The 23,619-nt window shown below is 53.6% G+C and overlaps 1 protein-coding gene across 3 annotated transcripts in view; it reads left to right on the forward strand.

Moving 5' to 3' along the window:
• CDC6 (cell division cycle 6) overlaps positions 1-23,619 on the forward strand; it is a 45,852-nt gene that overhangs the window by 15,539 nt on the left and 6,694 nt on the right. For all 3 annotated transcript variants that reach the window (XM_030295208.1, XM_030295211.1, XM_030295209.1), the window contains 3 exons: positions 1,349-1,551; positions 1,962-2,102; positions 2,639-2,834. In XM_030295208.1, coding sequence (XP_030151068.1) covers positions 1,349-1,551; positions 1,962-2,102; positions 2,639-2,728 — 434 coding nt within the window. In that variant the 3' untranslated portion in view covers positions 2,729-2,834. The remainder of the gene's footprint in view (positions 1-1,348; positions 1,552-1,961; positions 2,103-2,638; positions 2,835-23,619) is intronic.

Here is a 23,619-nt window from a genome sequence, read left to right on the forward strand (position 1 = left end):
TCTCCCCTTCTCTCCCTTCCTCCCTTCCTTTTCATCAATTTGTTGAAAGGAAATCAATAAAAATATTTCAGAAGTAGCCAAATTCAGAGCGTATGCTAATTAATGGTAGGTAATATATACCAATGCATAGATTAGGTTATTGGTTTCTCTTTAACTTTTCAGATTATTCCTTTTCCTCAAGCAATAACATTTAGGCTTGTCAGTGCCCCTGTGAGCACCACTGGCACACACATAGCTAAAGGAGGTTGTAAGCTTCTGGCATAAATTATCAGACTAACTACATTCCTGTCTTTTGATCTCTGGTATGTGTGATTAGCTTTTAATGGCTCCAGAAAGCTATACGGAGGCTGATTTCAACTAAATATAAGAAGGCACTTTCTAGTAAATAGCAGTAACTGGGTTTCTTTGACACATATGTGGGTTCCCTAGCTTTGAAGATATTCAAACAAAAGCTGGATAGATGATCACTGGTTGGGATTGTTTGGGGTAGGAAGCAAGAAGAGACCTCTAAATTCCTTTCAACTTTAAGATTCAGCTACTTGATCAGTGATCTCCAGTTTCTCTACTACCGCTAGTTCACAGCAGCATCCCATTTGTGGTAACAAAATAGAAGCAAATTGCTTCGGGGTGACTGCATGTGGTCTGAGGAAGTAACTTAGGCAAAGGTTGTTACAGAGCAAATCCCTCCTCTGTCCAAACAATGAGGCCACAGTCCTAGGCATCTCGTTGGCAGTTCCCCAACCTCCCGCCTCCGAGATGGTGCTATCTGCTAAGATATCCAATGACATTTTCTCAAGTGTTGCTCTATTGTAGATCAGCTTAGGCAAGTGAACCAAACCTCAAAGGTCATTTGGGTAGGCTATCTAGAAGAATTATGTAGGATTCCCTTTACTGTCCACATTTAGCCACTCATTTGATTCAAGATATTAGGTAATTCTTACAATTTCTTTTTCCTTTCTTAATTACCATGCACAATCATCCTTGCCTTAAGGTTCTGTTCTTTTTCATCTTCAAGATACTAAGAACTTCCAAGGCAGAATACAGTAGTTTTCTGTCTAGTCCTTCTTTCCTGAGGTGGATTTTGTCTCCCTGACATTAAATTGCATTCCACAGGACAAAATAGCTTGCCGTTCTACCCAGAAAGAGGAAAACCCAATTTTCCAAGTCATCATATTTTTAAGGATAGCATTGTCTCTCATCCTTTGGCTTCTAGTCACAGAGTTGGAACCTCCGCTTTTGCCACCACATGACTGCACTTGAATTTCTTTCAGCTAAAACTTAGTATTATCTGTCTCAATGCACACGATATTTTAAAATTTTAATTAAGCTTGATTTATTTACTTTTTAGGTAAATCGCCCTCTGAGTCACTGGTTCCCAAGAGGGTTGGTCTTATTCACATATCCCAAGTCATCTCAGAAGTTGATGGTAACAGAATGACTTTGAGCCAAGAAGGGGCACAAGATTCCTTCCCCCTTCAGCAGAAGATATTGGTCTGCTCTTTGCTGCTCTTGACCAGGCAGCTGAAAATCAAAGAGGTCACTCTGGGGAAGGTGAGTTGAGAATCTGCTTTGCAGAGCAGATATTGTCCAAAAGGCCTATTATGCTCCAGCTGATATGAATTAAAAATGGATTTTTAACAATAAGAATAAATATTGGTACCATATAAAAGGCAACTGGCTTTATTTCCCTTGGGTTGTGGTTGAGAATTTCCCATTAATTTCCTCCTCTCCATTTCTTCCTCTCCCTAAGAAATATATAGAGCTCCTCTCCTGCATTACAGTACAGTCTGTTGGCAATGTCTACAGTGTGCCTCTTTGATGATTTGATTGAAAAGAGGGAAAATTAGGGTATTCAGATAACCTACAAATGCGAACTCACAATTTAAAAAAAAAAAAAAAGATTATAAAGTTACAAAAGATAGAACTTTTAAACAACTTTTGTTCTTCCTTATTCCTCCCAGTTACATGAAGCCTATAGTAACGTCTGTCGCAAACAGCAGGTGGCAGCTGTGGACCAGTCAGAGTGTTTGTCACTTTCAGGGCTCTTGGAGGCCAGGGGCATTTTAGGATTAAAGAAAAACAAGGAAACCCGCTTCACAAAGGTACAACTAACTGCTTCTTTGTGATAATGCTTTTAATTGTCATGTTTTGGAGAGATTATCTTTTGCTAAAGTAAAGATTTAAATATGACCACAGTTAGGTAAACAATTTTTTTTGTTAAGTAGAGTTAAAGATCTGTGAGGATGGGGGGCACCTAGTGGCTCAGTCGGTTAAGCCTCTGACTTCAGCTCAGGTCATGATCCCACTTCAGCTCAGGTCACGATCTGGTAGTTCATGATTTCAAGCTCCTTGTCTGAGCTGTACTGACAGCTCACAGCCTGGGGCCTGCTTTGGATCTGTCACTCCCTCTCTGCCCCTCCCCTGCTTGCACTCTGTTTCTCAAAAATAAACATTTTTAAAAATTAAAAAAAAAAAAAAGATCTGTGAGGATGGGGCAATGGTATGAATGAAGCATTCTCTGTGGGCCATTGACTTCTTGCCTCTTGTGACAGAAGTTCAACATGGTAGAAATGTGTGTAATAAAAACTTGACTTTTGTGAGTTCTCCACCATGAAAAGTCTTTTTCTCTTCTTTCCAGGTGTCTTTGAAGATTGAAGAGAAGGAAGTAGAGCATGCTCTAAAAGACAAAGCTTTAATCGGAAATATCTTAGCTACTGGATTGCCTTAAATTCTTTTCTTTTATACTAATGACGCTACCTGAAAGTATCCAGCTGGCATTTAGAGATCTATGGAGTCTTCATTTTAGTACTTTATCCATTCAGTGGCATTCAATGGTAATTTGTGAAAACAATATGACCTTTTTTTAACATGAAACTGATAAATTTTAATCTATGGATTCATGAATATTAGTGCAGAATAATAATTTGGGGTCTTATTTTATGCATTAAAAATTACCAAGTAGACCTTTTTTAATTATATTCACTACCTCCACCTCTTGTGTATCTCTAACCAATATGCTTATATTACAGTACACAAGATTTATGTTGTGGAATGTGCCTGTATTTACCTCTTAGTTTCTTCAGACATTGGCATATTTTAAAGAACCTTGGGGCTAGAGTAAGAAGAGAGAAAAAGGATGTTGCAGGAAAATAAGCAAGTCCACGTGGAGATCTGGAGATTTGATCAAAGAATTTCTTTCTTTTTGGAGGATATTGTGTTTGTGTTGCAAGTGCTTCCACAGTGACATTTTAAAGACTCATTGAGCTTCTTGGGCACTCCCAAGGCTGTGGGGGTGGTAAAGGGACAGTAACTGTACGGATTGTGAATACATTTATTTTCAAGTTGCATCCTTTGTCTTTTTAAGCATGCACACTTCAAGAGAGCTCAGACTTTCAGAAAACCATGTGAAAATTTCTCCCCAAACTGTCCCACAGTCTTAGCTGCCCTCAGATGAAGCCACTTGTTTCCAGATGCTTTCGTTTGGGGTTGGATTTTCATCTGAGCCTTTTCATCTGAGCCTCAGATTTTTCCAGTCTTATTAGATAAATTAATCCATGTGGCTACTCAAGTCTTCCCTTTGCTTCATTTGGTTTCCAGTGGCATTCAATGGTAATTTGTGATGGGGACACCAGAGGGCACCATTATAACACTGACTACCTTAAAACTGCAGGCTTGGGGCTGGGGTAGTTTTGAGGGAAGGGGGAGAAAACCAGTTTGATCCCTTTGGGAGATTACTATACTTTTATAACTCAAGCAGATGCTTGGAATGCAAACCATGTGCGATGTGAATGGTCTGAGAGCCAGTGACCAAGTCTGTGCTCACTGAGCTCTTTTACCTCTCGGACAGGACTTGAGTTGGGGAACTTGATATTGTACAAATGATCTGTTGGCCAGTGTTTCATTCATGCTGCCCACTCTATCCTTGTAATGTGATCTGGGCCACGGCAGATGGTATGGGATAGAAGAAGGACATGCAGAGAGAGCCCTCTGAAATGAACACTACCCACCGGTGGGTGTGGCAGAGCATTGTCTGTACATGAGAGTCTGAATGTCGTTCTCGCCTTCTCACCTTTACCAGGTTACTCCCTCCCTCTGAGGGTCATCTGTGAGTGGAAAACACAGTTCTGTACCTAGAAGCCTGAGAGTGTCTGGGGCTACAAGGGTTAACAAGCATAATTGCAAAGATTGTCCGAAGGCTGATGGAAAGCAGAGACTGAATGGGATTGAGAACAGATGCGAGGCTTGATTTAAATTACATTTTATTGGATGCTGCAGCCTTAAGAGACGTGACTGCTTTACAGTTTGTTTCCACACTGTGGGCAGCTGCTGTCTGTTCTGTGTCCACAGTAGGATCCTGCCCAAAAAGGAGCGGCCTCCCCACCTCGTTGTGTTTGAGGCTTGGCGCCTTTCTCTTAACTGTAGGGCTTGAGTCAGGAACATGGCTTGACTCGCAGTGGGGCTGCTATGTATCCTCCATGGCTCTGAGCCAAGATTGCATTTGCAGATTCAAAAGGGCGAAATTTCTTTCCCCTCTACCTCTTTTCTCTCCCTTTCCCCTGGTATTTGGAAATAGGGTTTTTTGTGTACTGGTTTGTTAGTTTCCTTTCCTTCAGTTCTCCCCCCACTGTCAATTTCTAGGTCATTGCTGCTCTTAAGACTTCAGCAATTGGAACAGGGTTGGTTCTGTCAATGATGCGTGAAGCAGACTTAGAGTCCCTGCTTGGCTTCCACTGCCCTTGTGGGAGCAAAAGCTGATGTATGTTTGTCAGTGAAGTCTTAAGTGTAATTCAGACAGCCAGAGAGCAGACTGAGAGGAGGAAGAAAGTGCTTTTCTTACTGGCGTTTCTCACTGAAGCTGAGAGCTATGGGAAGGTAGTGGGATTTTTAGAGGGATGGGCCGGACTTGTGGTTACTAGTTTTTGCCAGGATTGTAGCCTGTTTCACATAGAGTAGTGGCAAAGATGCTGACCTACATTCTTCCTCTTGAAGGTGGTGGGGTGTGTGTCTATATCCTGATTTATATTTCTTCACAGAAGCAGATTAAGCTTCCGTAGAGTGTTGATGGGTATTGCCATGGAAAGAACATAGACACAATAAAATTGGTGTGTTTCAACCCCAGAACTGCCGCTGACATTTCTGGCTCAGTGAAGACTTGCCTGTGGGTAGATAACTAACTGGCAAGATTGTGTGAGGTCCAAGCTACCCAGAGATCAAAAATATTGGCAGAGCTCTATTTGCTACCCACCCCCCATCCACTGCTCCCTGCCTTTATTAAGTGCCCTTTTAAGATTGACCAATAAGAACTGGGAGGTAGGATTGAGATACTTCTTGAGGATCTTCAAAAATATCTATTGAGAGGTGTTGCCTTGACTACCGAGGGAGACCAAAAGAAAGAGCCAAGATGTTGCTTACCTTTGTGTCTGTCCCCAGCACCTAGTACAGCGTTGGGTACCTGGTAGGTATTCAGTAAACAGTCATTGAATGGACGGATAAATGAACCAAGGAAGACACTACCTTTTCCTCCATCTCAAGGCCAGTTATCAGAAGGTAAACACTGTTGGTGTTTCTGCACGGAGGTGGAGCAGGGCCCTGTAAAAGAAGGGTGCTCCATCTTACAAGATGTGTCTTGACATATTGTGGAGCGTTTATTGGTCTCACAGATGCGTACCAATCGCTCCCTCTGATGTAGTGGCATTTTGCTTGAGGCAACTTCCACACTGCTCCCAGGAAGCCTCGGGTTTGGGGAGAGGGAGTCCTACCCATGGGCTGGGAAGATGGGCACCTGTCTGGATGTTACCTAGTGTCCCTAGGGATTGGCCAGAAGCTTTGCCTCCATTTGGCAAGGGATCAGGGAGGAACACACCTTTGGTGTCCCACTTTGTAACTTTTGAAGAAAGTGGTGATCTCAGGTTCTTCCTGAAAATCTGAGGTGCCTTCTAAGACATTCCCCTTCATGCTGCAAACAGCACTGGTCTCCCTCTTCTCAGAAGTGCATTCTGTAGGGGGAGAAGGTGTGCCCTCTGGCCTCCCTTGATTTTCAACCCCAGCCCCAAGGCACTGGCAGTAGAAGCTAATTGGGTGCAAGGGGCCTGGGTAGAGGCTGTCTGAAGACTGGGGAAAGGAGAGAGCCAGCTCCTTTTTTAAAAAGCTCTAATTGAGTTCTGAATCAGCCTCCCTCTCTTTGATCCCTCCTCTGTTTCCCACACTGCCTGAAAGAGCTAGATCAGCACTTTATAACAAGGGTGCGCCTGCTCCCCACACCGCCCCCCTCTCCCGACGCGCTCTCCGCTGCCGCCATCCACTGCTTGTCTCCTTCAGTTAAGATAATGAAGATGCTGAGAGATAAAATGTGTATTTAATAAGGGTGGGGGTAGGGAGGCGGAAAGGGGCAGCCAGGGCCTTCCCTAGTTTGGGGCCTAGCCAAGACTCAAGCTGAAAGCAAAGCTGGAGTAAGACTTGGCCCCAGGGTGTGGGGGTTTCTGGGCCTCAATCCAGCTGACTTCACTGCCTGCTGTTTGCCCTAAATTCCCCCACCTCCACCCTCTCACCCCCACACTCCTTTCTTTCCTCTCTCCTTGCTCCCCATGGGGAAAGGGAATCTTGCTTCAACTTTATTTTCAGCTGGTAACTTGGCCTTTGGTGCGGTGCCCCCAGTCCCCGAGTCAGCTGCAAGGTCGGGCTAGGGCAGCCCCCTCTAGCTAAGGCCTGCAGAAGCCTTGGGTTCGCGGTGGGGGGTGAAAAAAAGCTGGAGTTAATGAAGACCAGCTGCTAGTCTGGGTTCTGCCTGCAGTTAGCTGGAGGCCAGCCTTTGGTGGTGGTTGAAGGTACTGGGGTGCGTGACCTCCGTCCCTGGGCACAAGGATATCCTGTGGCAGCTGAGGCTTGCGCTCCTCTCTGGGCTCGGTTTTATCCTTAGTTTGTAAGAGAGGAGTGCGTTTCCCTCTTGCCCTACTCCTCCCCTCTCCAAATAACACTCGCCCTTATTGGGCTTTATAACTGTAGTGGCGGCCCAGCTGAGATCTGAGGATCTCCAAGTTCTTTTGTAAACACTCATTAACTGCCTGGGAAGAACCAAGAGCCCTGGTTAACAGCTGGGAGGGAACTGAGGCACGTTAGGGAGAAAGGCTTGACCTGAGCTCACCCCATGGACTCCACCCTGGGGCCTCCATCCTTCCTGTCTAGCTCCTTTCCTCAGTAATTCCTATAAGGGGGAGAAAGATGTGGGTGAAACACTGCTGCCCTCTCCCCTTCTAGGAAGAGGCCATACTTTCTCCCTGCCCTTGAATCTGTCCCTGACTACCTCCTGCCCCACAGAGTCCCTTCACCCCATGACACTTTCCCTGCTCTGCTGCTGCTGAAGATGCATGCAATTCTTGCAAAATACTCTCACTCCAGCCCTCTGCAGCCCTCCCATCCACCTTTCCCTGGCCCACCAAACCCAAACCCCAGTGCCTCCTTTTGAGGTACTTGGGAAAATCACCTATCCTAAACTGGGCCTGTAACCTTGAAGCTGATCTAATTGTGCTAAGAGGTCCCTCTGTCCCTTGTATTTATCCCAAATGGTTGCTGGGAAAATACTCTTTCTTTACTGAATTCATTCTGATAAAGTTTCAGGATTAAGGGCTGGGCAGCGGCACTGGTTGACCCCTATGTGTTCTGAATCTCGTCCTTCTGCTGACAATTGCCATTTCTGGTGATAGGTGTAACCCAAAGCCCCCCAGCTCCACCTGCTCATACTCTCATCTGTATGTGCATGTCTGCCCACTTTAGCACACTCCCAGGTACACACACCCTAGCTAGGATATGAAACTACCAGTTTCCAACTGCTATGGATGTCTCATCGCCCTTTTACTTCTGGGGAAATCGCCCTCCCCTCCCCTGGGTGGCGTCCTAGGTACTTAGGAATAGTGGGGAGGGATGGGGAGATTGTGCTATGTCTCTGAGGGGCGGGATAGGAGTGAGCACCTGTCCAAAATGCATACCTCCATCCCCAAATTCTCAATGGCTAAGTGGCTTAACAGGAGTGGTAAGGAAGGAAATCTTAACCCCCATCTTCAACATCAAAGCCCAAATCATCTGCTAGGGGCAGGAAGGAAGAAATGTCCTTTTCCTCTTGTCAAATATTATCCTATCTTCAGCTAAAGTCATCCATGTGCTGTGTATTTGAGACTGAGGACTGTTCCGGTCTCCAGCCCATGACTGAGACACCCTGCTTTCTCCCAGTGAGTTCCTTCTCCCCCCATCAGTCAGCTCTGCACCCGCTGACCCAGCCAGGGCTGGTGGAAGAGGGCGGGGAGAGCTTACTGTTTGGCGAGGGCCTTTAGGACCCAACGGAAACCCGTGCCTCTTGCAGCAGCCTAACCCAGAAGCAGGGGGGAATCCTGAATCGAGCTGAGAGGGCTTCCCCGGTTCTCCTGGGAACCCCATCGCCCCCCTGCCAGCACACACCTGAGCAGGTAGGACCGCGCACGCCCCTTCCCAATTCCCCCTCGGCCGCCTTCCGCCGGGCTTCTCCGCTGCTGATCTGGTCGTTTCCCTCTCGCCAGTTCAGGCTTTCCCCATCCCTCCTCCCCCACTGATCACTGTGGTCCGGGGAGGTGGGAGCCTGGGAACAGTGGGGTGTCTGAGAGCTCGGAGCCCCCCGCACCCTGCAGCGCCCTTCCCGCGCTCCCTCCCAGGCATTCCCCGATCTCAGGCTAAGAATGGAAAGTGGGGGGAAGGTCTGCCCAGGCCCCACGCCCTTGCACCCTCCTTTGCAGTATTGCCTAATCCCCCTTCCCCCACCTCACCTCGACAGGAGAATTTACAGTGCTGGGGTGATAGTGGAGGGAGCAGGAGAGGAACCAGAGCCTTCCAGGGGGATTTGTCTCTCGCTTCCTCCTGGCCTCCCCGCCCCAAGAGCTTGGGACTTTGGTTTGCCCCCAACTCCCTACTCACCTTGTAGGGGAACTAATACCCCTTTCCAGATCTCACACTTAGGTGGCTAAAGGCTTTGCTGGAGGGTAGTGGAGGTTGTGAGCAGTTTTCGGTGACCTGTTCCTCTAGGGAAAGTTCTTTCATTCTTTCAGCTTAGAGCCCCCATCACTGCCAATACCTCAGCACCTATTGCAAAGAACCCCCCCCCAACTACGTGTGTGTGTGTGTGTGTGTGTGTGTGTGTGTGTGTGTGTGTGTGTAGACCATGTGATTTTAAATCTACAAGCTTTGGATAAAGGTGGCTGCGTGCATTGAGGGGAGAGATCCCAGAATGTGGCCCAGGCCAGAACAGGCTCAGCCCAGATGGCTGGGGAAGGGGGTGTGGACCAGATCTGGGAGGCCACCCAGCCATGCCAGCTCCCTGGGCTCCTTGGCTTTCAGAGCCTCAGGCTCCTGGTGTTACCCCAAGCTTCTGCCCTCCTGCAGGCTCTCTGGGAAAGGGTTGAATGGCACCTACTGTTTACAGTGGCTTATTTTTCCCTCCAGCTGGGGGCTGACAAAGCCTGCTCTCTGAAGATCTAGGGCATCTCATTCTGGTTTAGTGGGTTTGCAGGAGGGGTGTATGACCTGTCAGAGTAACTGTGTGAATGTGTGTATATCGCCTCTGAGCAGAGCCGACTGGGGAGGAGAGTGATAGGAAAGACTGGTCACACTTCGGGGGAACCCCTCTAGCTCTCTGTGGTGGAGTGGGCTGCATGTCCCCTGTCCCCAACTGTGAACTCTATCTAGGTGTGGGGTGTGCTTTGCAGTCTCCATGACTCCTTGGATCCCCAACAGGTTGGTTTTGTAGGAAAGGGTGGATAATGGAGTGACTTCAGACTTAGTTCTGCTCTTGACCCAGGAAGCAAAGTAGAGATTCTGAGTGTGAACAGGTATGTGCATTTGTACTGAAGCCTCAGTTTTCTTTCCTTCTTCTTTCTCTCTTTCTTTTCTTTCTTTTCTTTCTTTCTTTCTTTCTTTCTTTCTTTCTTCTCTCTCTCTCTCTCTCTCTCTCTCTTTCTTTGCTTTCTTTCTTTTCCTTCCTTCCTTCCTTCCTTCCTTCCTTCCTTCCTTCCTTCCTTCCTTCCTTCCTTTTTTTCTTTCTTTGACAAAGAAGGGAATTTATTTCAGTGAGGCTAATACAAGGAAGACAGCAGACTAATGTCTCAGACTATCTCCCTCAGTTTCTTCATTTGTAAAAATGGCTATTGGTAGCAAGCCCCGCTTGCCTGATAGGGACACCTCCATAAAGGCCCCGTAAGACAATGTATTCTAAAACCCAGTGCAAATGGTAGTTTCCGCTGGGGTGGGAGTGGGGGTTCTAAGATGGGATTCTGTTCCTAAATCTAGGTCAGTCTCTCTGCTTTGGCTTTCCCTCGCCCCAATCCTTGCCCATCTGGGGGATGGTGGAATCAGGCAGGCTATTGCCCTAGGGGCTGCAGAATTACCCTAATGCCGGTGGTGGCTGTTGCCAGAGAGCCTGTGGTCAGAGAGGACAGATCTCTCTACTAGGCTTTTCTTCCTCTGGGGCTCCACATCTTCTCCCCTGAGCCCCGTCTCCACCTTCCTTCTGCCATGCCTGCTCAGCGTCCTTGTCCCCGTCTCTCCCCTGCCCAGTGGCCTCCTTGTCCGGCTCACTGGACAGGGGCCCTAATCGGATTGGACAGCTGAGATATGTGTGGCGGCTGAGAGCAGGCGGGAGGGAAGCCAGTGGGAGGATGGTATGAGGGCTGCCCCTGGCACTGTCCAGGCCTCCCAGGCACCACCTTGGTCCTGCGGACTCCCGGCTTGGCTTGGTCCTGGGGAAGGGGTGCCAGAGGAGGCTAGGAATGAAGATTAGGGGAGGGGGGAATCCACCCAGGACCCCAGGACCTCTTTGATCTTTGGTGGCCTAAATGACACTATCTCTGACCGTGACCTGGAGGAGAGGACAGCAGGTGAGGGCCAGGCTGGCTCTGCCCCCTCCCCCATTCTCATGGCCCTGTTTTCTTCTCTTCTTGTTTGGAAATGTGTTCACTTTCCCCATCCAGCCCCTTTGGCCAGTTCCCCCTTATGGGTCACATCTGGGAGCTGCTGGGGGCACCATGTGTCTGCCTCACTCTGGGCTGTTTCCTCCCCTCCAAGGTATTTCTCTCATTCACTCTCTGGGCTGGGCGCCAGGACTCCTGGGTTTCCCGCCTGCCTCCTGGTGCAGGGCTGTCCTTCAGGCCTCCAGAGAGTCGCTAAGCTGGTTTCCTTCCTCCTGTGTGGGGAGGGCCTTCTCCCTGGGCTGGGAGGTGTCAAGAATCCCAGGTGGGATAGGGGTGGGGGCACCACAGCCCCTGGCACTGTGTACCCCAACTCCTCCCTCCCAACCTCTGACTCAGCTTGGGGGCAACACATGCCCTGCCTGGAAGGCATGGCCTGTTCTCGCCTCCAGGCTTTCATCTTTACATGTGGGCAGCCCAGATCTTCTGCTATTCTTTCAAGCTTTTTTTCTCATGGTATCTGGGGGTGGCCATCGAAACCCTATGTCTGTACCCACACATTTTGGGGAGCAGAGGATTAGCATAATTAAGGCTGGGGCACTATTTTGTCTTCTCTCCAGCTGGGCCAGGATGAAGGAAACCAGCACAAACTTCCCCATGCCAATTCCCTCTGCCCTCAAAAGACCAGTCAGTGGAGCCAGGCCCTGCCCTCTCGGTGCCCACAATGTGGTTGGCACTGATTTGTCAGAAATTGGGAAGGTTTCCCTCTAGACTGCTTGCCTCCGCTCTCCTCCTCTCGGAGGGCAGGGACAGCTCTAGGATGGCAGGCACTTATGGGCAGGCCTCTCCCCTAGGGAAGGGGTGTGGGATGCCCCTGAGATGGCCAGGTTGGCACTCTCCCCAGGCTGGAGTCCTGGACTTGGTTTGGAGCTGGGAGTTTGTGGGGGAGAGCAGGACACGGGCCTCCCTGCCCCCCTCATTTCCTGCTCTTTGGGCAGCTGTGGGCGAGAAAGGCTGCAGGGACTATTTTTAGTCGGTCTGTCCCCTGGCAGGAGGGACGTGCAGAAAAGCACGGGGCAGCAGAGGGGCTGGCCAAGGTGAGGGTAAGCAGGCAGGCAGAGGAGTGAGGAAGAGCCAGAGGGGCAGCAGACAGGGCAGAGAGGCACGCATTGGGCTGGGGCAGGGTCTGGCAGAGAGGGTCCTGACCCAGGTAGATGGGCTGGGCTGGGATGAGGAATACTGGGCACCCCTTGGTGGGTTCTCTGTCCTGCTAGACTTAGAACCCTGAAAGGGCATTAAAGACCACTTAGACAATCCCTCCCCCTTGTGGAGGAGCAAACAGGCCTGGGGTGGGGGCAGGATATTCCTTGCACTAGGACATTCAAGCAGTCATCTGGCTGCACTGGGACCCCTTGCACCCATCTTCTCTCTTCAGGGTCCCTCACCACACCTGGTTGTGTCTCCCTCCCCTGCTGCAGCAAGGAGGACCTGGTTGTTTCCTTCTCTGCTTGTTTATGCACCGTCTCCCGTAAACCCCAGCTTGGTTTGTTTAGAAGTCTCCACTATGTGGAGAGAGCCTGTGTCCAGGCTGGAAGGAGGTCAGGGTTGGGGTTTGTTTAGGTGGCCTGTGGCCACTGGTGTGAATCGAGGTGCTGGGCATCTGCCAACAGGCTCACAGGCTGGCGAGTCTGGGCTTAGAGACACCTCAGGGAAGGGGCATCCAGTCTCACTCCACCTTAGAGACCCAGAGAAGGCCTGGATTTGCCCGCAGTCCTGAGATGAGCTAAGGACAGACCAAGGACGGGAGTTTTGCAGGCTCTCCAGAGCCCCCATCCGGCCCCACAGAGGTCATCCTGGTTGTTTGCCAGTGCCCCCAAGAAAGGAGGGGCACAGGCAGAAGAGTGGGTAGATTACCAGAGGCTTCCAGCCACAAGTCAGAAGTGAGCCCTCCTCCAAGGCCTGGGGGCAGAGCACCTGGTTGAGCTTTGGGAGGAGAAAGTTCAGGAGAGAGTTGCGGTCCCTCAGGACTCAGTCTCCGGTCTCAGTCTCACCCCCAGGGCCACCATGTTGCACAAAGACTGTGAATGGTGCCCCCTGGAGTTGTTCAGGGCCCTGCCTATGGAGTCAAACGTGGTGCTTCTGTCCCCCACCTTCTTTCTTTCAATCAGCCTCAGATCCAGCTGGAAGGAGGTGTTCCAGGTGGGCTTGAATCCAACATTTCCTCCCCCACTCTGTCTCCTGCCACTCTGTCTCTTATTCCTCTGTTGCCTACCCCCTCCCCACCAAGCCTGGCACAGTGGGCCACAAATTGTGGTGCAGGCACCCCTCCCCCCTCTCCATTCAGTCTCTATGTCTCTGGGGGCTGATTTATCCTGCCCCCCCCCACTCCTGCCCGCCTTCAGGCCTGCTGCAGTGTGTGAGAAATCAGTAGTGCAAATGGATTGAGGTTGTTCAGCCAGTCCATTCCCCTTGGGCCACCCCCCCCCCAATCCTCCTGGGACTTGGAGAGTTACCCAGTCCCCTTCTGGCTCCACATACACAGTGATATACACACCTAGTGGCTGTAGCTAGAGCGCTGAGCACAGGAATTACTCTTTCTGTCCATCGCTGCCTCTGTCCCTCTCATTCTCTCTCTTTCTCTCATATACTGGGCTGGCCTTAGCATGACAAATACCCTTGACCATTTATTTTCTAGCTTGGGTGGAGTGGGGGTGGAGGGCCTTAGAGAGCAGTAGGCTGCCAGCCAGAGGTGGGGGGAAGCAGGTGGGTAAGGGAGACGGGGGGGGGGGGGGGCGGGGGGACTAGCTGGGGAGGGATTGGGTGACAGCCCACCCCATCAGCCTCTGGTAACCCAATCCCTACACCCCACCCTCCTGATTCCCCTCCTGTTCAACAGCTTCAGCAGCTGCTGGCAGAAGCAGGGCTGGCAGAAGTGTGTGTGACTGCATGTGTGTGTGTGTTGGGGGTGGAGAGGGGCTGTGGGGGCAGGAGGTGCTGCCAGGACATGTTAAAGGAGCCGCACAGCCTGGGTACGACTTGGGTGGCAGGAGGAGGTGGGGCTGGTGGGAGAGTGGGTGGTGAATGATGGCAGGGGGCAGGCTGCAGGGGGGCAGGGCAGCCTAGGGGTCTCACAGAACTTGTCTGCACTAGAACAGGGCCTGGCAAGCTGGGGGTGGGCAGTGATGAGGGGACAGGGGCGGGTACAGCTGTGGCTAGCCCTAGGATGCCTGTTCTTCGCCAGGGGGCGCATGTAACCATGGAGGACACAGCCTGCCCCTGTCCCCAATCCCTGGGCTGTGCCTGCTGGGCATCACAGTCTTGGTGACTAAGTCACTTCTGTCCTGGGGCTGGCAAGGTGCCAGGCTCAGCTCTTCTCGGTAGGTGAGTCACTGCCCTGGCATCTCCCCCGGATGCAGCTGAGTCACCGGGCTGTGCCTGCTGGGCAGGTGGGCACCATGCTTGGGGTGGGGTTGGGGGACCATGTATGTAGCCTCTGGTGTCTTCTCTGATCTCTCTCTGGCATGTCCTGGCCCTATCCACCACCCTGCAGCTCTGGTGTTTGTCCCATGTGCTCTATTGAGGGGGTAAAGAAGGAAGCAGCGTGGTACTGAGTGGAAATGTTTGATTCGGAGTGAAGAGGGGGCGGTTGAGAAGGGGCCTGTGGGTCAGAATCTTAGCTCTGCCGCTGGCAAGCTGTATGACCTTGAGCAAGACAGTTTCCTTTTCCGTACCTCAGTCTCCTCATCTGCACAATGGAAACAGGAGCCGTGCCCCAGATTACCCTTCAGTTCGAATCAGAGGGAGTGGGGAAGTGAGCATGCTTGTGGGAGGAGCTCCCCCAGGGATGAGGGGGGTGGAGGGCAGCCAGGGAGGGGAAGAGGAGTCAGGGGCTGGGCTGGTTCCAGCTGACATTTCCCACACGGCCTGCATCCAGGTAGTCTCTTCTCACTCACTACCAGTGTGGTGCTATTCTTGAATAGGAGCTCCCCACCGGCTGTGAGAGGGAGGCCTTGTTTTGCTGGAATTGTGGGCCCTCCTGGGGGGGGGTGTCTCAGGGCTATTTGTATCTCCTTTGAGTGCTTCGGGCTCTCTAGGGTTTCCCTTTGGAGAGAGATTTCCTGTCTTGGAAAACAGTGGCTCAGACTTCTTCCCCAGCCCATTGCCTTCTGTATACAGGATGGAAGGGCAGGCCCCAAGAAGGAGTGTCTTTCCTAAAGAGTGAGGAGCCCCCTGGCCTGTGGCTTTCTCAGTCTGATAGTCTCCTGCTGCCTCCTGCACTTTTCTCCCCTCCTGTGTAGGGTCCCTGCAGGGTGGGGGTGGGGACCCTGCTGGGGGTCCGGCACAGCTGGAGTTCAGCTGCTGCAGCTTGAAGACTCCTGGCCTCCCACCTGGGGACCTCTCCTGTTTCCTGGAGTCAAGCCTGGGTAGGGCTAGAGCCTGGACAGGCAGTACTGGGTGCCCTGGACAGGGGAAAGTGCCCCAAAGGCCTGTGGGCTGGTGCTTGTACATTTGGGGCCAGTCTTCTGTGCATGAGTGTCTGGCCCCCTGTTGGGGAGTGGGTGTGTGGGTGCATGAATTTCTTCCTCCATCTGCACATGGGCCTACTGCCATGTCTGTTCAGGAGTGTGCCCCACACTGCCTCATGACCTTGTGCATGCACAAATGCCTGTCTTATATGTGCATGTTCTGTTTGACTCAAGGATGTGGATACATGTGTGCTCTGAATATGCATATGGGTGTGCATATATGGGGGTCCTGCATGTGCGTTTACACATCTGAATCTCAGTGTGCACGAGTGTACCTGACCCTGTGTGCTGGCACGTATATGTGAAGGCCTTTCTTCGTGGGAGGCAGTGTACCCGTGTTTATGCACACTTGCATTTTTGTGTCCATAGCTTTAGCTAGAAGGGATACTGGCAAAATCTAGGGCAGGAAGAGCCTGTGTGGGCTAGGGGTGGCTGGCGCTGAGCCCCCTCCCAAGCTGGTCTCACCCGGGGCAACGCCCCCTGCTGCTGGTTAGGCTCAGGCTGGAAGGCCTGGGCGGTGTGTGTGTTGGGGGGGGGGGGGTTGGGGGGGAAGGGGTTAAGCGTCGGCGTCCACATCTGGGAGCCATTGGCGCATTCCTGCCCGCTGAGCGCATGTTTGCGGATGGATCTGGACGGGACAGGACGGGAGGGGCTGGGCGGGCGTTTCGCACCGGTGGACGGAAATCCAGACGAGAGCGCGAGAGCGAGAGACAGCCGGGCCTGGAGGGCGGGAAGGGGCCTGGGGAAGCGCTGCCCCAGCGCCCTGTCCCTGTGCCGGACCTCAGAGCAGATCATCCCACCGACCAGGCTTGTCCTACTTTACCAAGGCTGGGGGGCTAAAGCTGGAGGGAACAATCAGATACTCCGATTCTCCACCCAGCTGTGCAGCCGGTGTGATGGTGGACAGAACCCTGTGTCCACTCCCGACCTCCTGTTCCTCGTCTGTAAAGCGGGGGCCGTCGGGCCGGTGGCTTTGAGAGCTTTGCCAGCCGGGTCAGGCTGAGAGTCTTCCTCACTGGGGTGGAGGCCTGGGAGTGTGACACTTCCCCTTCCACTGGGAAGTCCTGTGGGGGCACTTGTGGCCACTTCTCTGACCGGGGAGGGGGGTGGTGTTGTTCCTTAATGATTTTGCTTCCCCCCAGTAGGCTGCTACAGGTGGGGACGTGATCCTTCCAAACGGAGCAGCAGGCTCGAAGGGGGCCTGTGGCTGTGCTGGGAACTGGGGTCTCTGCAGATGGAGAGTGATTCAGATCTTGCCCCGCTAGAGCAAGAACGAGAGCTCTTCTGGCTCCTCCAGACTGGGCCAGGAGAGAGAAGCTGGAGTCTGAGAGTCCTCTAGCACTGAGGGGTGCTTCTGGGCGCCCCCTGGTTGGTTCTTGGAAGATCCAAAGGCCACTGCCCTTCTGGGGGAAGGGTACTTGGCAAGGAGATGCTGAGGGGTTAGGTTGAGCTCTAGTTCCTCAGACCTGCTTGAACAGGAGAGGTGTTTGGGGGAAGAGGAGAGGAGTCATTACTCGAGGGAGGTATACCTACTCTTGCACTTCCTTTTTTTTTTTTTTTTTTTTTTTTTTCAGATGGGAAAATTAAGATTCAGAGAAAGGAAGCGACTTATTCAAGGTCACACAGCTCTGAGTTCAATTGATCCCCAGAGAAGGATTATAACTATAGGAGTTAGGGGCTTAATATCTAGGGCCAAAGTCACTATATTCACTTCTATATTATGCTCTCTTCCCCGGTTTAGGTGTTGGGCGTGTGTGTGATCTGTGCCTCTGCGAGTGTGGGTATGTGTGATTGGGGGCAAGGGAGTGTGATACCACACACTGCTGTCCTTTCTCGACAGAGTCCTCTTTCCATTCTTTCCGCAGAACTCCTCCTGCCCTCTCAGAATCTCTCCTTTTGGGGCAGAGGGAGGGAATTCTCCCAGATTCCCACGTCCAAGCCTTTAGGCTAGGCGCGTCTCCTTTAAGACTCGCCCTTCTCCGGGTCTGTTAAGGAGGGGCGGGGGGCGTGATCCCACAGGCCCGCCCCTGGCTGGTGATAGGTCGGTGGGCGGGCAGAGGCGGGTCTGGGTGGGGGAGAGGGCCGCCCCTCCTGCTCCGTACCCTCCGCCCCCCTAGTCTGGGGCTCCGGGTAAAGTTCAGCCTCCGCACGTGACCTCGCCATGGCCCGCTGCCTTCGCCCCGCGCCCCCTGAGCCGCGGGCCCCCCAGACTGCTCCTCTCCTGGGATCCCGTACCCCTGACGCTTACAGCACCGAGCGCAGGGTCAGGGCAGACGCCGAGCCCGCGGGCGCTCTGGACGGATTGCTTCCTCCCGCTGCGAGGTAACCTCTGCCCGGGGATTTTGGAGAGCCCCCAGCTCCCGCGGGCACCGGGCCCCTTGGCCTGTCCCTGATAGGAGCTGCAGGCGGGGACCTAGTGCTGGGCGGGTTCGGACGGGAACCCGGGGTTTCCTGGGCTTCCTACCCCGCCGCCGCCGTGCCCAGGGTGGGGGAGTCCAATCTGTGCGTCTGTCTGCGCCCGAGTGTTCGCGCGCAGCCGTGAGGCATCTGGGGCGGTCTGCCGCGCGTGTCCCCGGCGCCCGAGCTGTGGCAGAACCGCCGCTGGGAACTCCTACTCCCTCTTGCTTTCCTCTTCAAAAACAAACAAAACAAAAAGACTTTCAAACCTGTTTGGGGAGAGATCGGATGCCCAACGGACTAGCCCCCTCCTTTTCCTCCTGTTATCTGAGCTGCCCTGTGGTTTGGGGAGAATCAGCCCGGAGGCCCACCCCCACCGGAGCAGGCGGCTGGGGGGGCGGGGCCCGCTCAGCTGGTGTCCCCCGTGGAGTGAGGGGAGCCGATCGAATTGGGTAAGGGAGTCAGTGCAGTACCAGGAGGGAGGTCTCTGGATCTAGTGCTACCATGGGGTTATGGAAGCTTTTTGGGGTGAGGGGAGGACGGAATGGACTGGTTGTCTTTGCTCTGCAGAGGGTGTCTGGGACCTGGTGCCACCCACGAGGAGGAGAAGCTGCTAGCCAGATGTGGATGTGGAGGGGGGGGGTGCTGGAAAATCAGCTTGGCTATGCCCCTTCTCCTCTCTGGGCACTGCCCTATTGTCAAGTGGCTCAGTGGGAAAGGGCGCATGCCACCAGTGTGCTAGGCTGGGGATGGGGACCGACTCCTATGGAAATCAGACAAGAAAGCCCCACAGCCTTGAAGATATTTCTCTGCCTCTGTCCATCCTGTCTTGGATAGGATGCCCGTATGCTGGCATGGGGTACCCTCAGCATTCAGCTGGTGCCAGCTCCTTCTACCAGATTGCTTTCTGCCTGTGGGCTGTGTGCACATGTGTGTGTGTATATGTTCTTAGAGGGACTATTCCTGAGAACACTCCCCCATTTCCCCACCCCCTTCTGCTAACTCCCCCTCACTTTTGCTCCTGACCACCATCCCTCCTCCAGTTTCCTGGGTGGGAGATTCAGGGATGTCTCTTGTCCCTTTCCCTGGCTGCAGTGGTCATAGGGCAGGGTTGTTCTAGGGAAGTGGTTCAGTAAAGGCACCAGGTCTTGCTACAAAGTGGGCTTGAGCGCCAAGCACTCCTTCAGGGCCTTGTGCTTGATGGGGAGGCTGGGTTGGGGAAGACCCAGATTGGAGCGGGGGTGGCTTGACATCTTGGGGCTTCCCCCTGTTGGGGGTGGAGATGAGTCTGGGGGAAGAACAAGAGAAAGAGTATTTGGAGCTGGAGGAAAGGGGGGGTCTGGGGGTTTCTGACTATGAAGGGTGTTAGTGTACTGGGAGGGGCTGGGACATCAGTTTTGTCTGGGAGTCTGGGCTACGTTGGTCCTGAGACCGAGCAGTCACTAGGGTCAGACTGGGGTAGGCCCTTGGGAGCTGAGGATCTTAGATTTGACTTTGAGGGTGAGTGAATGTGCATGAAATGGTCCATGCAGGAGTTTCCCCACCAGACTGGTGAGGGCAGTGCAGATGAGGTAGCAGTTCTGAAAAGACCCTGGGTTTGGAATGGCTTAATCCTGGCCACTTCCTCCTATCACCTCTCAATCTCCATCCTTAATTTGACCCTAAATGCCCCTGCTACCATTCTGGGACACTTCTCTGGTCCACCTCCTACTCCCAGCCATGTGGCAGCCTGGCAGGAAGCTAGCTGTGGGCAGCCCCATCCTGATCACCCCTGTGCCTCCCCCGCTGGGCACAGTCACCCACATGTGCCATGACGCGGTTCCTGCCACTCTGTCTAGTGTGGGGTAGAGGACATTGTCTGAGTGGCACTTCAAGTCTGTTTTGGGGGCATTGACCCAGACCTCGGTTAATTGGCTCCTCCTCCCTAAATCCTTTGGTCTTAGAAGCTGGCTCTGCCCTCTAGGACCTTTCCCCCCAACCCACTTCTTGCTCAGACTTCTAGGTTCTTTAGTGGGGTGGTCCTCAGAACTGTGTGACGTGAGGGTGCGGCCTGCTCCAAAATATAAACCTCAGTGCCTGGTTCCCTGTGCTTTGGGCAGCATAGGCTGGGCAGGGCAGGGCCTGACCTGGGCTGAGCTGAGGGATGGGTGTGTTTGGGCCTTTCTGGAGGTCTGTTTAGGAGTAGTGTCTGGGATCTATGGTGATGGGCATCTAGGGAAGGTAATCCTATCCCTGTGACGAATGAACATGGTAATCTCCACTTGCCCAGTGCCCCACGCCCCTTTCTGGTGGCAGTGGTTTTGGGAGTGTGGGAAGCTGGCAGGGTCCCTGGCAAGATGACCAGGGTTGTCTTGACTTACTGGGTTTTGGGAAAGGCGTGTGGCAACTGATACCTCAGCTCCCAGGGCTTTGGCCGCACATCCTCTCTGATGCCTGCTGTCTTTCTTCCCTCCATTCCCCTCTCCACCCTCTGGCTGCTGTCTAGAGCCCACACGGTTTGTAGGGGATGGAGGGTGGGGGCGAGGGCCTGGATCTCCGTGTGTGTCCAGGGAGTGTTCTGGGGATTGGCAGGATTGGCTGAGAGTGTCTGGGTGTCCCTGCAGGGTGGGTGGTGTGCAGGGACCAGGCCCAGAGTGTGAGAATGTGTCAGCGTCGGTGTGTCTGTCCCCCGTCTGGCTTGGGTGTGGGTGTCTCTTGCTTGTCTGGATCTTGCCTCCCGCTCCAGTCCCCGCCTCCCCCCTCCCCCCCCCCCCACCAGTTGGGACCGCCTGCTTTCTCTCCCTCTCTCTCCGCAACTGGAGCCTCCCTTGCCTGTTCCTGGAATTTGGAGAGGAGGAGGAGGAAGAGGCAGGCAGACAGACCTCCCACACTGTAGCCCGCCTGCCTGGCATCATGGGGAAATGAAATAGGTGCTATGGAACTAAGGTTTCCCTGCCTTCTCTAGACCCTCCAACACACATCACAGAGTCTAGGGAGCCACGTTTACAGAAGGGCCTTGGGCTGCCCCCTACCTGCCTGGCAGTGATGCCTCCTTCTTCTACGCAGCATCCTGCCTGCTTGGCCCCTGCCGGGACCTCTAGGCACCACTGTCAGCCCTGGGAGCGGATGGGGGATTAGACTGCTGCCAGCCTGGCCAGCACCTGTTGCCAACCCCCAGCGCTGTAACTGGAGCCGGCCATGGAAGGGGGCTACAAAATGACAGGTGGAATTTCTGCAACCAGGCAACCCCCCCCCTCCACTGGATATGCCTTTGCCTTCCGGCCGGAATAAGGAAAGCCTACCCCCCCCACACCCCCTCTGCAAGTGTCAACCTGATCTCAAGGATGATGTCCCAATCCTGCCTGTGGGGGCAGGGCCTGGGAGATGGGCAAAGGAATGAGTTTATTGCTGTTTGCCCAGTGACCCCCCCATCCCCTTCACAGGCTGCAGAGCTGAGCTGCCCTTGTTTAAGTTAACTGAGCTCTGTTGCTCAGGGAGGGCTGGGGGGCATGGGGGTTGTGGATGGGGGTGGTTCTCTGTTAATGTTTTAATTGCATAAAAACTGGGAGCTCAGCTCCCGACCAGTGGGGAGTCTGGGTCTGGCTGGCCGCCCGGTTTGGGCTAAATATAGTCTGGGACATCTGCAGAGAAGGGGAGGGGGGTGGAGGGAGGTTCCTTTCCCCCCACCTTCCACCAAGGTGCCCTCGTCTGGGCGGGCACCTTGGAGCAGGGAGGGGGATTCCTGAACACAAAAGGCTGGGGAGAGGCGGTGGGGGCTGGGTACAGTTGGGATCTCGCCTGTCTGGCGGCCAGTAGCTGCCTGAGATGAACCCAGAGGCTCAGGACAGGCTGGAGTGGGGTGTGCGGGCTGTATCCAATGGCTCTGCTCCCCTCCCCCCAGAGCTGCCTGAGGTCAGGCAGTCTCCGTGTGTCACTGCGCCCTGCCGGCCGCCGCCGTGTGTCACCGTGACCCACTCTCTGTGTGCCTGTGTGTACACACCTACCTAGGAGTGGCTCCCTCCCGGCTCCTCCCCCAGAGCCTCTGTCCCCTGGGTCCTACCGCAGATCCCCAGCCCTCCTTCCTTCTGCCCCTCGGCCCACGGTGAAACCTCCAGCCCAGGAATCGAGACTTGAGAAGGGGAAGCTGCGGTGGGGAGTTCTCTGATCTCTAGTCACGGCAGGAAGTGGAGGGGAGGGGGAGCAAGGGGGAGAATCGTGAGTGGCAGGCCAGGAGGGAGGGCCCATCAGCCCTGTGACCAACCTCACACACTGCGATAGGGGGTGGCCACCCTCCCAGCTGGCCCCCTTCCCTCCAGCTCCAAGTGGGGGAACCTTAAGGAACAGCTGATTCTCTAGGGGCTGGTAACAATCTTTATCACCCCCCAACACTGGAAAAAAAAGTCTTCCTGTCACGTGGCTGTCACTTCCTGTCCCACTGTGGTTCCAGGGATGTTTGTTGTTGGTTGCCATGGAGATAGCCGCCGTGGGCACTACCCTGGTTCTTGTGGGGAGGGAGCTGCCCCTCCCCCCAGGGCCACAGTTGGGAAGGGACTTGGGGGGCCTGCCTTGGGGGCTATTTCAGGCTGAGTGTGTGTGGTCTCTGATGCTCCAGATCCTCTAGGCACTAGGCACCCCCCCCCCCCACAGACTTCTGTCTGTGGGAAGGAGTCACAGCCACCTACTCAGACCCAGTGTTGGGGAGACCGTGAGTGTGCCTGGCTGTGCTTGACTGGCTGACTGTGTGAGTCTGACTGATTGTGTGGTCCTGTCCCCTCCAGGCTAGGTTGTGCTGCCTCAAAGATACATCACAGAGGTTTGTGGGACCTCTGCTCCCTATCTCCTTTTACCTTTGGAACCTTCTCCCATCTTGTGTTCTCATGGAAATTGCCTTCCCCAGGGAGCTTCTGGGATGTCTTGGGGTATAAGCTGGAGTGGGAGGAGGCTCTGGGCAGGTTGTGTGTGTGTTTGGGGGTGGGGAGGTGGGGGTCTGCCTCACCCTTGCACACAGCCTGTACCAGCCTTTCTCTGAGCCTGAAGGCCCTGTGCTTTAAGGGGCAGGCCATACGACTGACTTTGTGACCCATTCTTCCCACCCCCTTGTGGGTTTCCCTCTTCAGCCAGGGATGGAGAAGAGGAGATTCCCCCTAGTTCTAACCCCCAACTGGTAGGCGGGTGCAGAGTAGGAAGTTCCTGGGGGGTCAGTGGATGGAGGGGTATGGGGCGGGGTACAGTCTGACTCAGGCCTGGTCTGGGGTCAGAGCCAAGAGGATATCCTGAGGCAGGGGATTGGCGTTCCCGGCTTCCCTGCAGTCGAGGTCCCCAGGGAGGGGTGCTGGGAGGGGATTGGTAGGACCATGTCCTGCTGACTTTCTGCCCTAGGATTCAGAATCTGGCAGTCTCAGGTTTAGGGCAGAGCTGAGGGGATAGCGGAGGGTGGGGATTGCTGTAGCCTTACATACACACACACACACACACACACACACAACCTTGCTGTGTGTGCTCCCATTGTGAGAACAGTGTTTCCTGCGTGGTATAGTGGGGAGACAAATGGTGAGGGGGCAGCTGCCAAGGTGAAGGTGGGGAAAGCCCCATGCCAGGCTGGGTATAAGGACGGTGGTTTCCAAGCTGGGGGGGGGGTCCCCTTTGTCTGTGCCCCCTTGGTCCCCTGCCCGGACAGAGGGGCCTTTGTTTGGTCCACACACTCCTGTGGTCTGGCTGTGGCTTCGGCAGGCTCATCTCTTCCTCTTCCTGTTTTCTTCCTTCCCTGTAGGTTGCTCCCTCCTCGAGGCCTGGGC

Source organism: Lynx canadensis, chromosome E1 (genome assembly GCF_007474595.2).
Source record: "Lynx canadensis isolate LIC74 chromosome E1, mLynCan4.pri.v2, whole genome shotgun sequence".
NCBI classification, from domain to species: domain Eukaryota; kingdom Metazoa; phylum Chordata; class Mammalia; order Carnivora; family Felidae; genus Lynx; species Lynx canadensis.